This window comes from Corylus avellana, chromosome 11, assembly GCF_965113065.1.
Source record: "Corylus avellana chromosome 11, dhCorAvel1.hap1.2, whole genome shotgun sequence".
Lineage (NCBI taxonomy): Eukaryota > Viridiplantae > Streptophyta > Magnoliopsida > Fagales > Betulaceae > Corylus > Corylus avellana.
Genome location: NC_142500.1, coordinates 18819332 through 18834622, shown reverse-complemented (window position 1 = coordinate 18834622; position 15291 = coordinate 18819332). Strand labels below are relative to the sequence as shown.

At 35.9% G+C, this 15291-nt stretch overlaps 2 protein-coding genes across 3 annotated transcripts; one reads left to right on the top strand and one right to left on the bottom strand.

Annotated features, from left to right (window-relative positions):
- Window positions 1-4657: 4657 nt before the first annotated feature.
- IAA11 (indole-3-acetic acid inducible 11) lies at window positions 4658-9606 on the top strand. Of its 2 annotated transcripts, none has more exons than XM_059576418.2 (5): window positions 4658-5294; window positions 7399-7736; window positions 8248-8365; window positions 9011-9072; window positions 9164-9606. In XM_059576418.2, exons 1-5 carry the CDS (start codon window positions 4906-4908, stop codon window positions 9211-9213), a joined length of 957 nt encoding a protein of 318 aa, XP_059432401.1. In that variant the 5' UTR covers window positions 4658-4905; the 3' UTR covers window positions 9214-9606. The 2 variants fall into 2 exon arrangements, with proteins under 2 accessions (XP_059432401.1, XP_059432402.1); XM_059576419.2 differs by having other exon boundaries at window positions 4660-5294; window positions 7402-7736.
- Window positions 9607-9906: 300 nt separating this feature from the next.
- LOC132166446 (Leucine-rich repeat transmembrane protein kinase family protein) lies at window positions 9907-13659 on the bottom strand. The gene is made up of 2 exons (XM_059577262.2): window positions 10962-13659; window positions 9907-10459 (listed from the first exon to the last, which is right to left on the bottom strand). Exons 1-2 carry the CDS (start codon window positions 13630-13632, stop codon window positions 10053-10055), a joined length of 3078 nt encoding a protein of 1025 aa, XP_059433245.2. The 5' UTR covers window positions 13633-13659; the 3' UTR covers window positions 9907-10052.
- Window positions 13660-15291: the final 1632 nt, after the last annotated feature.

Below are 15291 nucleotides of genomic sequence, written 5' to 3'. Positions count from 1 at the left end.
GTTTCATCTTGTTTAGACAAATGTTCGGACAATTTAAATTTTTACCTGTTCAAGCAAATGGGGCTTGAGAATACTCTTACATAATATACAGTGAGCAGTTTCATTGCGCCCGATCTGAATTCGTCAAAAATGATCCCGAAAATAGCCTTTTTTTTTTTAAAAAAAAAAAATGAGAACGAAAAGAGAGTCGAGAGAGAGAAATACAAAACCCTTATACATTGCTCTACAGTGCTTCTCCACATTTGGAGAAACACTTGACTAAAATGAAAAATGCATTTGATTGAATTAGATAAACATGTTTTTTTAGCCTTTTGGTTAATCATTTTATATGTATCTCTAAAATATATAAGCAACAATGAATAGATTTGAATCTCCAATAATTTGCTTTTCGGATTATTAATCCTTACAGAACCCACCACTCACTTGAACAAGTAAATTTTACATTAATTTTTTCATATTTGTTATCTAAATTATTAACGACTCGAAAAATAAAATTGTTAAAAATTTATACTTCACAGTGAGCATAGTTCTACGTCACAATAGCATCATTAAAAAGAAAAACAAAAATTACATAAATCAGCAGCCACAAAATGAGGTTTGATATGACCAAGCTTTGATTGAGGGAATGGCAGGTGTAGACCCGACAAATGTTTACATCATCTACTAAGTAGTAGTAAATGTCCATTTCACATTTAATACCAACATTTTCTGTCCAATTAATTTAAACACACCCTCCCTCCCTTCCTCCCAAGCTACTCTTTTCCAATATCCAATTATCACCACTCACATTTTTCTTGGAATTTATTAAAATTGGGTCAAAATATGAGAAACAAAGAAAGAGTGGTGCAAATTTTTAGAATGTCGACCAAGTAGGCTCCACTTCTTGAGCAATTAGGAACTTGCTAGGTCTTATATGCTCTCTTATTTCTTGTCCAAGTTCTTTGAAATTGGAATACGAAATTTCAACAAATCTAAATCTCAATGATTGATGTTAAAACACTAATCATCTCAAATAATAATAATAATAATATATATATATTTTTTTTCATTTCCCTTGAATTTAAATTACCTTTCAATAAGCGAAACTAAATGCATAGAGCAAGAGGCCAATTATTCGATACTTTTTGAATTTTTTTTTTCTTTTTTAATGGAGAATTTTCATATTCCATTAATAAAAGATTAAGAGCATAATTAACTTTTACATCACAGAGTATAAAGCTCTGATAAAACATATCCAAGTGTTATAAAATTACGAAGTCATAGATATAATCACAAAATTATTACAATCAAATTTTATCTATGATATTAGCTTCTGCTAACCCATGTACAACTTCAGTTATGAAACAAATCTGCTCCGGGTAAACTAAATGTAAGACATTGGTAGTTCAAATTTCCAAAACTTATTTTTCGGCCGTGAGAGACAATCCTCACACCGATCTAATCCACATCGGCCCAAAGGTCATAAGACAACTCACGTCCTCGACCCAAGGGTCACGACAAAAAGAACAAAAAAAAAAAAAAAAAATCAAAGCAAAAACTAAAAACAACAAAACCCCACCAGAAGCTGCAGCAGAAGAGTACGACATTGTAGACATCCCGGTGAAGACATGACTTGACTTGTGAGATCCAAGCGTCGATACACGAGAAACACGCTCCGACATGCAAGACTCAATTGGTTGATCGGCGCATAAGCAACGGAAAATAGAGAAGTCAGCCGAGTCAAATAGATCTAAGTATGAAAAACTATATTTAGATCTAAAAATTTGATATAAACAGGGCTGGCCCAACCGCTAGGTGAGTTAGGCTGGCGTCTAGAGCCTCAGATTTGTAAGACCCAAAAAAAAAAAAATTAAGGCCAAAAATATTTTTTAATAAGGTCAAAAAAAATTTGCATAAAGACTTTCAACATGCTTTAAGAAAAATATTATTATTTGTTTATAATATCAAAGCTTCAACATGCTTTTTTGAGGCTATCATATAAAACAAAGACACCAAAACGGAGATAGGAAGAGACTGCAAAAAAGACAGAGCACTACTACTAGGAGAAGAAGAGGGAGAGGGATAAGCAAGGGGGCGAAGCCGTTCTTCCCTCCTCTGTATTTTTGTTTTTCTTGTGTTTAAATCAACAAATATCACGAAAAATTTAAATCGATAAAGAAAGATCTATAGAGTTTAACAACCATGCTAACGATCAAAACAGTTATGTGGAAGCTGATAACAAATTTTATTTTATTTTTTGTCATTATTCAAAACAAAAATATTAATAAATAACTTAAAATATAAAACATCAAAACAATTTTTTTAAATAAAAAATAAAAAATATACAGATTAACAAACGAACCCGACACTACTCATTAAAGAGCAGGCAACAAATCAACATCAGCTACACGCAAAAGTTGAATTTCAGAATACAACCAGTGTGCTCTTTTTGTCCTTAAACTGCTTTTACACGTTCAAAATAGAACGCTTAAGCCTGCTATTCTGACCGGGCTTGTGTTCTAATCATGTCCATTAATATTACTTAAATCCGTTGATTTTTCTTTGTTTTTTTTCTCTATTTGCTTAATCTAATTTTCAACGTGTCAAAGGATCAACGGGGGTGGTGGAAAATATCGTCACAGCGAGGGTACAAGTCTCTTTTCTCGTGGGCCCTCACTTGAGGCAACTGTGGACTCTGTCCCCCAGGAGAACGACAGCGCCGTGCGCACGTCTAGATCGAGTCGACACGTGGCAAGACGCGGGCGGACAGGGCAACTACGGAATTCAAAGCCTTTTTTTTTTTTTTTTTTTTTTTCTGGCGGACTTGAAAGGGTGGCCTAACGTTTTTTTTTTGGTCGTTCGTTGAGCTGTCTACATTAAATCCGATGGTCGGTGGTCCCCCACGTGTCACTGGGTTCGTGATTATGAAGCGGGGCCCAGGTGGTCCTACCTCCGACTTGTTGAGCCGTGTGTCGTATGGGCCCCCACCTTGTCGGGTTGTCGTTTGGAGCTTCGGTCCTTCTTCGAAGGTTTTTTAGTTTTTCTCCCCGTTTGATAGTGAAGAAGACTTTTGGGCTTGCTTTGTATACAAAACAAAACAAAAAAAACAAATAATAATAATAATAATAATAATAATAATAATAATGAGGAAAACTTCACTTTAACTCAATTAGCTTTCACTTAATTTTACAAATCTTTTAAACTTTTAAATCTCTCATTTTGGATTCTTAAACTTTTAATTACTATCAATATGAACCCCTCCGTTAGATTTTAAACGTTACATAACATTTATACCCCTGATTTTTGTAAAAAATTTCAACTTCCAATAGTTTTTTTTTTTTTTTTTTTTTTTTTTTTAATTTAAAAAAAATAAAAATTAAGGATATTTTGGTATTTTTTGTATTTTTAACGGCTAAAATTAATGGAAGAGTTCTAATTGAAAGTTCAAGAATCTAAAATGAGAGATTTGGAAGTTCAAAGGTTTGTAGAATCGGATAGAAGTTCATAGGGTCAAAGTGAAGTTTCCCATAATAATAATAATAATAATAATAATAATAAAAAGAAAAAAAAAGGTCTTCTTTCATGATTATTCCTTTGCTCTTCAAGAAGTAATTGAGTTTTATTTAAGTACTAATTATGACTTAACATTGAAGTGGGATAAAATATAATTTTTAACATTATTTTTTCCCCGTAATAATTATAAGTTTAGGAATATTGTACTATTCATATAATCATGAAACTTCGAAAAATCTAGACATATGTTAAGGACTTAATCATTAATTTTAAAAAGTTTCAGAACTAGATTGATAGTAATTTTATTTTTAGATTGGATTTAAGACTATATATATATAGCTTAAATAATTTGCTTAAACCATTTAATAAAAGATTAGGTAATGTTAGGTAAAATTAGGCACATAGATTAGGCTCAAATATTCCTTTGCTCAATATAGGCTTGCTTTAATAAACTCAAATGTCATAATGACAGTTCTCTAGTGTGGGGGCTTAACCATAGATAACTTAAATCCTAATCTTTATTTTTGTATGACAATGAGTCCCATGCATGCATAAATTCTAGCCACTTTGGTCTCTAACAAAGCATCATATGACCTTGAGGATTTCAAATAGCACCAACAATATGAAAAATAGATCCACTTAGGTGAAATACTTGATTTTGTGCTCATAATATAATAAAATGGGTAGTTTTAATTAATTTTTTTTGAATAATACTATTTAGTAGACTGTTATAGAACTGATTTATAATTAGAATAACATGACTATAAAATCAATGTTTGATTTTTTTTTTTAATAACTACTAATTCAATAATTAATTTTTACACGTTATCAAGTTGTATGATAATATACTAAATAATTTTATTTTTTTAATCATTTCCAATTGTATATTTCCTACACTAGGAAAGGGTTCATGCAATTTTTGTCTTTATTTCTCTCATCTACATATATAAAAAAAAAAATTAATTTTTTTTTTTATCCCCTTAAATTATTTATTTATTTTTTTAGAAATTGAAAATATCTCTACTAAAAGGACGAGAGAGTTGAAGAGTAATAAGCCAAGTGAAAAGAACAAAAAAAAAAAAAAAAAAAAATGGTAGGAGAAGATCTAGAACAAGTGTTGATGGAGGCGCATAAACCAGACAGGTGGGGCCATACAGCAATCAGTACCCCAAGCCTTTTCCACCACCACCACCACACCAACCTTTTTTCTGCTTTTTTGCTTCCCTTCCTTTCCCAATACCCACCAAACAAAGCCCCCACGTTTCTCTTCTTTCTGCTGCTTGTCTCCTTCCCCTTTTTTCTCTTAAACCCTCCCAACCTTGGCTCTTTGTCTATAATCTGCCTCGATCTTGGTCTCTGTTCTTGAAAATCTCTTCTGGGTCTGAGAGATATTCGCAAACTAGGAAGATTTCAATGCAGGGTGTTGGTGGTGGTGGAGCTGTGTCTGGAGGAGGAGGGTCTATTACGAGTGGTGGGTCGATGTCCACCGTGTCGAAGGAGGACAACCTTGTCTTGTCATCCGAGGATTCTTCTTCTTGCCCAGATGAGTCTGAGCTTGAGCTGGGTCTTGGGTTGAGTCTTGGTGGTGCTTGCCGGACCCAACAAGGTCCACGGGGTCAATATGCGAGGATTTTGACGGCCAAGGACTTTCCTTATCTGGGTTCTTTAGCTTCAGCTTCTTCATCTTCATCTGCATCATCACCATCCTCTTCTTCTTGTTCTAATTCTTCATTGAGCAGAGCTAATGTTACAGCTGGGACAAAGAGAAGTGCTGATTCTGTTGCTGTTGCTAATGGTGCCAGGTAATAAGATCTTAGGATTATAGGATATGCCTTTTGTTCATTAACTTTTTTTTTTTTTAACCCACGATTGTCTAGGCTCTTGGTATTTTTAGTGTTTTTGTTTAAGGGTTTTAATGCCTTGTTCTATTCTTTTTGTAGTTTCAAACTAACTGATTTATGTGCCTTTAATCAAAATTATTTTACTCAGCTTGCCATTTCGTAACTTTGATCTCCCCTTTGTTTTTTCTCCAGTCCTCTTTTCTGGCTTTGTTTATCTGCCACATATTAATTTTGTGATGTGTGATTATGTATTAGTTGATTTTGATGGATCTGATGCTCAAAAACATATGGGGCTTGTGCTTACCTTTGATTTGAGGTTTATACCGATAAATAATTGAATTCGCTTATCTGAGGTTGAATTTGCAATTCTAATTAGCCCAAATGACATTATATTTGGGCATCTATCCCAGAGGAAGCTTGAAAAATTTCCCATTCCCTTTTCACTTGTTTTGCAATGATCTCTACATCTCCTCCTACTACACAACATATTGATTCTATTTAATAGGCCTTAATTGTTAGAACGATAATGTGTCTTTTGGCAAATATTATTTGTTTTGCCATTTGGCCATTTGAAAGTCTTTGCTGTGCATGTATCTTAAGACTTAGGCTATGGAAACAATGTGGCTTGTATCTTTGCTGTATTTTTTTTCCCAGTGGAGGACCCAAGATTTCTCTTTATTGGGCTAAAAAAGTGAGTAATCCAATAAATAGTCACCTCCATTATAATACATGCTTGGCCTCATGAAATCAAGGCGCAAGTGCATGTTACTGTGTAAGCTATTGGACTTGACACTTCTTAGGTAGCTGTATATCTTGATTTAACATCTACTCATTTACTTTATGTATCAAATCGAATCATTTAATTGATCCAATAAGTAGATGCATCACGTAGAATTAAACAGCAACAGAGTATTTCAAAGGCATAAAAAGTTTGGGAATGTTTTTGCAGTTATGTTGTTTTTTTGATCTATTTTTTTTTTTAAAAATATATTAAATTTGAATAATCAGCCAGGGGTTTAGATCTTCTTATCTTTCACATTGGAATATTCATTGCATAACAATTTCAAAAAATTCAGGGGAAGTTACCCCTCAGCCTCCACCGATAATGACTTGCAATTGGATCTGGCAAGGTCTTGCTTTCAACTGCAACCTTGCCTGGAGCTTCCTTAATCAGCAGTTAGTGCTGAACTTTTGAGCAACTTGGTGTCACTGATTTGTCCTCTTGTTGGTATATGACCAAACTAGCACTTTGCCCTTTCTATTTCCCGTCAAGCGTATACTATTAGCATGTAGACAGTTAGCCTTCTAGACCAATAGTGTATAATTGGCCAGTACAAGTCCTGGCTGGAGTTGTTGCATTCATGTCTTTCATTGCACCGTGACAGCTATTCTTGACTCCTTGCTGCATACTTTGTACATATGGACTGAGGCATATCTTGCCCCATTGTCGATTACTTATGCCGACTTTCTTATCCGCTTTTCTTATTCTAGCTAGATGTTCTCTATTGTATATATATCCAGTGTACTTAGGGGCGTCTTACGCTTTTAATAAAACATGATTACTACTTATCAAAAAAAAAAAAAAAAAAAATTGCAACTGTTAGGGAGCAGAACTGATGGCTTTCCTGATCTAGTCCAAAAGTGGCATTGTATGTGATTTTGATAGCATCAAGAGTGGCCAGCCAACATATGTTTGAAAAGTTATCTGGCAACATCTGAATTTTTTTTGAGTATCAGATTTTTGTTGTTTGGGATAGTTTTATGTATGGTAGATTGTTGGGAGATTATGCCTATTCTATAGGAGCCCTCTTGCTTCTGGTTCCAGGGCCCATCAATTTCTGCCATCACTTTTCAGGATCTAATAGCTTGTCTTTATGAATCAGAAAAATCTTGTCTTATACAAAACAGTTATTTTTCTTAATTCTTCTGGTATTGATGTTTTGTTGATGTTGGATCTTTCTACTTGTATTACATATTATTGAATTTGGTGATTGCATTTCAGGAACCTATTTATCTTAGTTTCTGTTTCTTCACTGATGGGATTGTTCATGTTAAATTCTTAAAGCAGTCAGGTTGTGGGATGGCCTCCTATAAGGGCATATAGAATGAATAGCTTGGTCAACCAAGCAAAATTACCAGCCGCTGAAGTATTCAACCCACTGATTGGGAAAAGTAAAAACAGCAACACTGTTGTTGGAAAGGGAACTAGCAATGGCAGTGACAAGAACAATGGTAATTCTAAAGAAAGGGGGCAGTTAAGGAGTACTCTGTTTGTGAAGGTGAATATGGATGGAATTCCTATAGGAAGGAAGGTTGATCTGAGTGCACACAGTTGCTATGAAGCCTTATCGCAAAAACTGGAGGATATGTTCCAGACATCCACCACAATAATGAATTCAATACGTGAGTGCTTTTTATACCTTATATTTTGAATTTCAGAATGGAGTTAAGAACCCCTTCAACAACTATTTATGGTCTCTAAAGCCAGGTCTCCTAACTTTTGTGTCATCGTGCCCTAGCTGGATTGGGTATGTAAATGCCCCCAAAATTATCCAGCTAAAAGATAACCTATAGTGTTATTACTATACCTTAACGTAAATTAAGCAGCGGAGTGTTACACTTTGGCGTTAGTTTTTTTTTTTCCCCAATCAAAAGCAGATTCCTAAATTTTGCACCCTTTCCTTTTTAATTTCATTTCTGAACAGCTGAAAGTTTTATAAACCTTGAAACAGTAAAATCTGTTATTTAAAATAGAAGCAAAATGTCAAATCTAAGAAATTCCATTAAATCAAGTCCTCCATTGATTTGATCTAGATTCTGGAGTTTGTGTTTGTAGTTAGTTATGACGTGGTAGCTTTTTTATTTTATTTTATTTTATTTTTTCTGAGTGGTGGTGGCATCAATCTGTGATTAGGATCAAGCAGAGAGGAAGATGACATACCATCAAAGTTGCTGGATGGATCATCTGAGTTTGTGCTTACATATGAAGACAAAGACGGAGACTGGATGCTCGTTGGAGATGTTCCTTGGGGGTATGAATAATATGTTTCATCATCAGCCTAAATAATTTCATTCATGTGGATAGGGTTCTGACTACTATGATTCTGTCATGTCCAACTGGTACCTTATTTGTTACTTAGGCGTTGCCTTGGCATCGCCTGATTACCACAACCATAATCCTTGGGGTCATCGACTTTGAGTGGACATTCTCGGTTTTGTTCTAGGATTTATGTTCCATCACAAATGGAAGAATAGAAAATGTTGAGACATATGATAGCTAAAAAATTGATAAAAAAATAAGAGTAATGCTAAATACTACACCTTCGTTCCACCCCCATCCCACTGAGCTGATGTGACAATGCCCATCAGTTCTTAGATCAACCCTTGCTTAAAAAAAAAAAAAATTTCCAAGAGCTGATGGATACTGTCACATCAGTCTAGTGGATGGGGTGAGATGGAGGGATAGTATGTAGCATTACTCAATAAATAATTCTTTTTTTTGATAAGTATTACTCAATAAATAATCTAGAGGCAGAGAAATGAACTATGAGCCAAGTATGTGTCTTCTTTTAGTAAGTTTTATTTTCACTTGGTGATTTTATCCTCTTACTGTTTGGTCTTTGTTATAGGTCATATTATCTGGTCTGGTTGTATAATGCTTTTCTAATTGTATTCAGGATGTTTATTAGCTCTGTGAGGAGGCTAAGAATTATGAGGACATCTGAAGCTAATGGACTTGGTAAGTAGATTTGCATTCAACATTAGGATTCATCTTTTGAAGCTGCACATTTACTTGATCTCATGCTGTTAAGATAACTCCTAATTTGCAGCTCCAAGGTCAGAAGAAAGGAATGGGAGGCAAAGAACCAACCCCATCTAGACCCGGTTTTCGGAACTAGAAGCACCCAATATATGGCTTGAAAGTAATATACGAAAGAGATAAAAGGATACTGCATAGTCAAAGCATTTTCCAAAGTAATGATTAATCCACGGCTCTTAGTTTGTTTTGGGTTGTTCTTTTGTCAAATATGTATATTTTTTCATTCAGTTGTTTTTGTTACACTATTTTGCCCTGGGAGAGATCTCTCCCTGCTTTTTTGGAAGCCACAGGAATGGTAGTTTTCAGTGTCTTACTGTGTTATACACATGCATAGTCCAGTAAATATTGTTTGTTGATGCTGAAAATACAGTGTTGATGCTTTTGTTTTAAGTTTTCTGCGCACTAGATTGTGCTTGAAGGAAAGAATGAATGAATGATGGGCTGCATTTAGCATAGAGGATCTCTTGATTTTGTCTTGTGCCAGTAAAAACTGGGTTCCGGGTGCTTGTAAAAACTCTATTCATTATGGAGGAGCTGGACAATAACTATTGAAGGATATTGGGAAACGCCATCAATGAGACCCAATATACATGTAAAATATTCAATTAATATGCTAGACAAATTACAGAGACAATGCGTTACTACTTATTTAAAAAGCTTGTTTAAATTAATAGAAAATGGTAAATTTAATATTGAATCAATATACCAACAATTATACAAGAGATGAACACAAAATGGTGCTTTATTTGCAAGGAAAATCTAATTTCAAATACCCGTTAATTTTTAGACACCAATATGAAACGGTGATTACAAACATTAACAGACAAATCTACATACAAAAGAACAAATTTAACAAAATGACAGCCGAGGGGGAACTGGGAAGGAACACAATTTAGTTCCTAGAGAAGGCCATTTACAGGTGATGTGCTAAATACTGGTTTCTCCTTGTTAGAGGTAAGTCCATCGTTATTGCTGCTGCTTTTTCTCCGAGGCTTTGCCTCTCCTAGCATTGTGATGACATCCCTCATTGAGGGCCTGTCCCTTGGGAGCTTGGCAGTGCAAAGAAGTGCTATTCTGAGGACTAAGAGCATCTCTTCCTGAACATGCTTGCAATTTCCTGCAATGGGGTCTAGGGCTTCTTCTAATGATTTATTGTCTCTAATTTTCCATCGTATCCACTCCACAATGTCAACAGACTCTCCAAACTGAGGATCTAAAGGCCTCTTTCCTGTGAGAAGCTCCAGTAGAACAACTCCAAAACTATATATGTCAATCTTTTCATCTACCTTCAAGGTGTATCCATATTCTGCAGAGGAATCACAAAAATTTCAAAATTGTTAGCTGTCAGACAAGTAAAAGTTTTTTTTTTTTTTTTTATTAAATTACCATTTATCATAAAAACTTTAACGGATAGAAAATGGTAAATTTCCCTCGTGTAGAGGCTCAAACTCCTCTAACACGTGGAATATTCAATTAAAATGAAAGGCGAAATAGGGAAACAAGGTTTAAACTCAAAACTTTTGTTTTGATACCATATTAAATCACTACTCTTCTAAAAATTTCAGTTACTAAAAAATAGTGAATTTAATCATTTCACTAATATTCTAATAACTTTGGTGCCTTATCTATGGTGACCCTTCAATCTAGCTCCTCATCTTGATGTGCTGAGAAATTCACAGATCAATAGGGCTCAAGGAAATGTTTTTGAATCTCACTAGTTTCATATCTCTAGCAGCATGACCAATTAACCAGTTTCTAACTGTTGCAAATAAAATCAGAGACAATTTGATTGAAAAGTAGTAACTGACCTGGAGCAATATATCCATAGGATCCTGCAACCATTGAAACTGTCTCATTCTTCCTGATCATCATCCTTGCCAACCCAAAATCTGCAATCCTTGCCTCAAGATTTGCATCAAGCAGTATGTTATTCGACTTGATGTCTCGATGGATGACTGGTGGGTGACAATCATGGTGGAGATAAGAAAGCCCCTGCGCGACTCCAAGTGCTATGTTATACCGAGAAACCCAGTCTACAAGCAACTTTCCTGCTTGCTTGCCATGCAAGGCTTCCCCAAGGTTCCCATTTTGCATAAACTCATAGATTATCATCACATTGGTGTCATTATGAATACATCCTAATAACCGAACAATATTCCGATGCCTTAGCCTTCCCAGGAGATTCACCTCTCCAACAAGATCATTTCCGCTTCCGGTTTCAATATCAGCTTCTGATCTCCATAACTTTTTGACTGCCACAGTTGTATTCAGTCGAGGCATCTCAGCCTTATACACAGTCCCAGTTGCTCCCATGCCAATTACATTTGATTCCTTGATGCAAGCTAGAATGTCAGCAGTTGTGAAGCCAAGCCTTTGGAATGCCATCAATCTCCATGGCCACTCCCCATTGCCTGTTTCATATTTTTCTTCAAAGCAGCTTCCATTTGAATACCACCTTTTATACAGAGTCAGAGCACCAAAAAGAGCAAACATAATTGCTAAAAAAGATGAAATTCCAATGATCCATCCAGCAATTATGTGCTTTGCGCGCAAGCTCCCATGGCTTGCTTTGAATGCCAAATTTCCATGGCATGGAGGGAGTACACCACCACAGAGACCAGCATTGCCCACAAGATCATCTGGGTTTATAGTTCTTAGCACACCATTTGTTGGAACAGGACCTTCTAGCTTGTTGTATGCAACATTGAGCATTTCTAAGGCTGGAGAAATTCCAAAATTTTCTGGTATTCCACCAGTAAGAGAGTTATTGGATAGATCAAGAGTGGCCAATGTGGGCATCATCGCAATTGGCTTTGGGATTTGTCCAGTCAGTTGGTTGTTCCTGAGATTTAAAAAAACCAATCTCTGACATGAAGCAATGCTTGCTGGAATGCTTCCAGAGAAATGGTTCAATGAGAGATCAAGAACAGAAAGTGAAGGACAGTCCTGGAATTGGTCAGGGATTTCACCTTCTAAGTTATTGTTTGAGGCCATGAAGGTTTGCAGTTTTGGAATGGAAAGAATGGTGGAAGGAAGAGAAGACTGGAGGCGGTTTCTAGAGAAATCAATAAAAGAAAGCGATGTAGAAGAACCCATATCATCTGGGATCTGACCAGTGAGACTATTATTTGCCAATTCTAACCTGTCAAGCTTCCCTAGTTGGCCAAGGCCCCGAGGAATTGTCCCAGAAAGAAGATTATTCTGCATTCGAACACGGATAAGTGAGAGACATGTTGATAAGCCAACTGGAATCGGCCCCGAGAAGGCATTGTTGAAAAGAATGAGCTTTGTGAGATTGCCCCCATTGCACAAGGTTGCTGGAATCTCCCCAGAGAATGCATTGGATGATACATCCAACAACTGCAATGGTGAATTCTCGCCTAGATCACTTGGCAATGGACCTGAAAAAGAATTGTTCCACAGCTCAAGAACCCGTAATTGAGTCAAACCTCCTAGTCCAATAGGAACTGGACCTGACAACTGGTTGCACTTTAGATCCAAGAGCTGCAAGTTCTTCAGCTCAGCCATCTCTGCTGGAATTTTCCCTGATAACATGTTATCAGAGAGATCCAGCAAAATTAATGCAGTTATGTTGCCAATAGCTGGTGGAATACTGCCTTCAAAATTGTTCTTGTACAAGTATACAGTCTCTAGTAGCTTTAACCTCCCCAATTCAGCTGGAATCTTGCCGCTAAGATTGCCCGGCGACAAATCAAGATACTTGAGATTAGTGAGATTCCCAAACTCTGCAGGGATTTCACCTTCAAATTCATTGTACCCAAGAATAATCTTCTCCAGTGATGAAAGCTGCCCAAGCTCTCCCGGGATGTTGCCTGTGAGGTTATTACCAGCAAGGCCAAGAAACTTCAACTTCTGCAAGTTCTTGAAGGACTTTGGAATTGAGCCTTGGAAGAAATTCCCTCTGAGATCCAGGCTCTCCAGGGAAGTAGCATTTCCAAAATTCTCAGGAAGAAAACCCGAGAAATCGTTGCTTGAAGCATTCAAGGTTGTTAGCCTTCCTAGGCCTCCTCCTGGAAAAGCTCCAACAAAAGAATTATTGCTGATATCAAGGCTCTTCAATGCTGTGAGATTGGAAATTGATTTTGGCAATGAAGAAGAAAATGCATTGCAGCACAAGTTGAGAGAAGTGAGACTTTGCAGCCGTTGGATATCATCCGACACGAGGCCACTGAGATTCATGTAGGAGAGATCAAGCTTCTCAACAGCCCCATTGGAGTTGCACCACACACCAGTCCAGTTACAGTGAGCTGCATACTTCGGGGCTGCATTCTCTGGCAATTTCCAATCCTGGAGGCTGTCTAATGGATCAACAAGACCCGCTTTTATGGAAAGTAGAACTGTTACTTCATCATCAACTGCAGCAACAGAACCGAAAAAATAACAACCAATGTAACAGTAGAGGAAACAGAAGATGAAGAACCACAACTGGGTTTTCAGTTGCATGTTGTTCTTCTTCATTTCTCTTAATTTCTCAGTTTGCCACCATTTCCACTAGCTGAAACAGCTAGATAGATTGAAAGAACCCAGTACTGTGAGTGTTTGTTTTATGAGGAAGGGTGGAAAGAAGTTGATTAATGCATAGGAGTTGGTATATAAATATTAACAAAACTAAATGATTAGCTCGTGAGGTCTTGCGCTCTGCAACAGCTGTTAATCAGCAACTAATGAGGGGGAAGTTTGGACTTATTGGAAGCTTCTCCGACATTAAACATGGGGAGGGAATGTGTCCTTAGAAACAGTGCATTATTGTTTTTGCTTCCACTGTTTCTCTTATCATGGTCAACTGGCCAATCCCGATCCAATGCCTATGCCCTATTCTACAAAGGGTCCCATCTAGTTAAAGGGTTAATAGCCAGCATTTATTTTCTTTTCTTCCACATTTAGAAAAAGAAAGAGAAAACGAAAGAGAAAAAAAAAAAAAAGGGACTTATGGCTTTTCACCTAGTAAATGGAATAGATTATTGTGAAAAAAGCTATCTTTAAGCATCTTACACGAGTGTGGAAGTGGAGCTCAAAGCCCTGCATGCTCAAATGATTTAGATTTCATCTTAGGTTAGCCCACTGGTAAAGGGTAACTTCTAAGTATGACAAAGATTCAGAAATGATGCATAAGATGGACCCACAATCACATTATGAAGCATAAAGATCAAAAGTTGGGATCCAACAAAGAACATTGATGTACATGTGATCAAACCTAACATCAAAATCAAAACCATGTGATGATGAGAATTATTTGATTAAACTAGCCCCAAGATGTTTGTAAACGACTTTATTTTCTGTTATTAAGTCAAATACATTAGCAAACAACCCAAAATATAAAACGCTCATCAAAACACGAAAACTGTTTTCACTTTTATATCACATCAGAACACTTTTCCAAACCAAAAATAAAATACACCACTATTGTAGACATCATAAATGGAAAAATACACGTTATCCTGGAAATATTTTAAGAGCACCACTAGATCAGACACATCATCCACTTAATAGTTAATTGGCCTTGATCGCTCAATGAGCAGGTTAGTTATTAGTTATGATTAAGAGAAAGGAATCTTTCCATGTTATAGGGTGAAGCAGACAGAAAACAAAAACAAAACTCTTCTCTTTGTCAAAAGATGAATTGATGTGGGCCACATCAAATGTTTATATGTGAGGCATCCTAATGGTTTACAATTGCCCTTAATATATAACAAAAGTTGTTTTTTCCTTTTTCTTTTTCTTTGGTTTCTTTTTCCATATTGAATAAAGCATTTCCATTCATTCAAAACTGAAAAAAAAAAAAGAAAAAAAGATTCATTTACCCATAATCTAAAAACATTATAAAATTGTTAATGGTCCTATATCAAAATGAGTATTTTAGAGGAAGAGAGATAAGACAGTTTTCTTTCAAATTAATTTAAGTTAGTGGAAATTCTTCTAAATAGGTCTATCAAATTGACCTTATTCTTAGAGCACGTGTTCTTATGAAATACGATCCTCTCAATTTCAAGTGAAATAAAAAGGAACGAACCCGAAATGTTTCATCTTGCTTCGATTCTGTTAGTCTTATTAAAAATGTGAGTAGTACTTTATATAACACATGCGTGCATGAACCGTATGCATGCCGTTGTTATATAT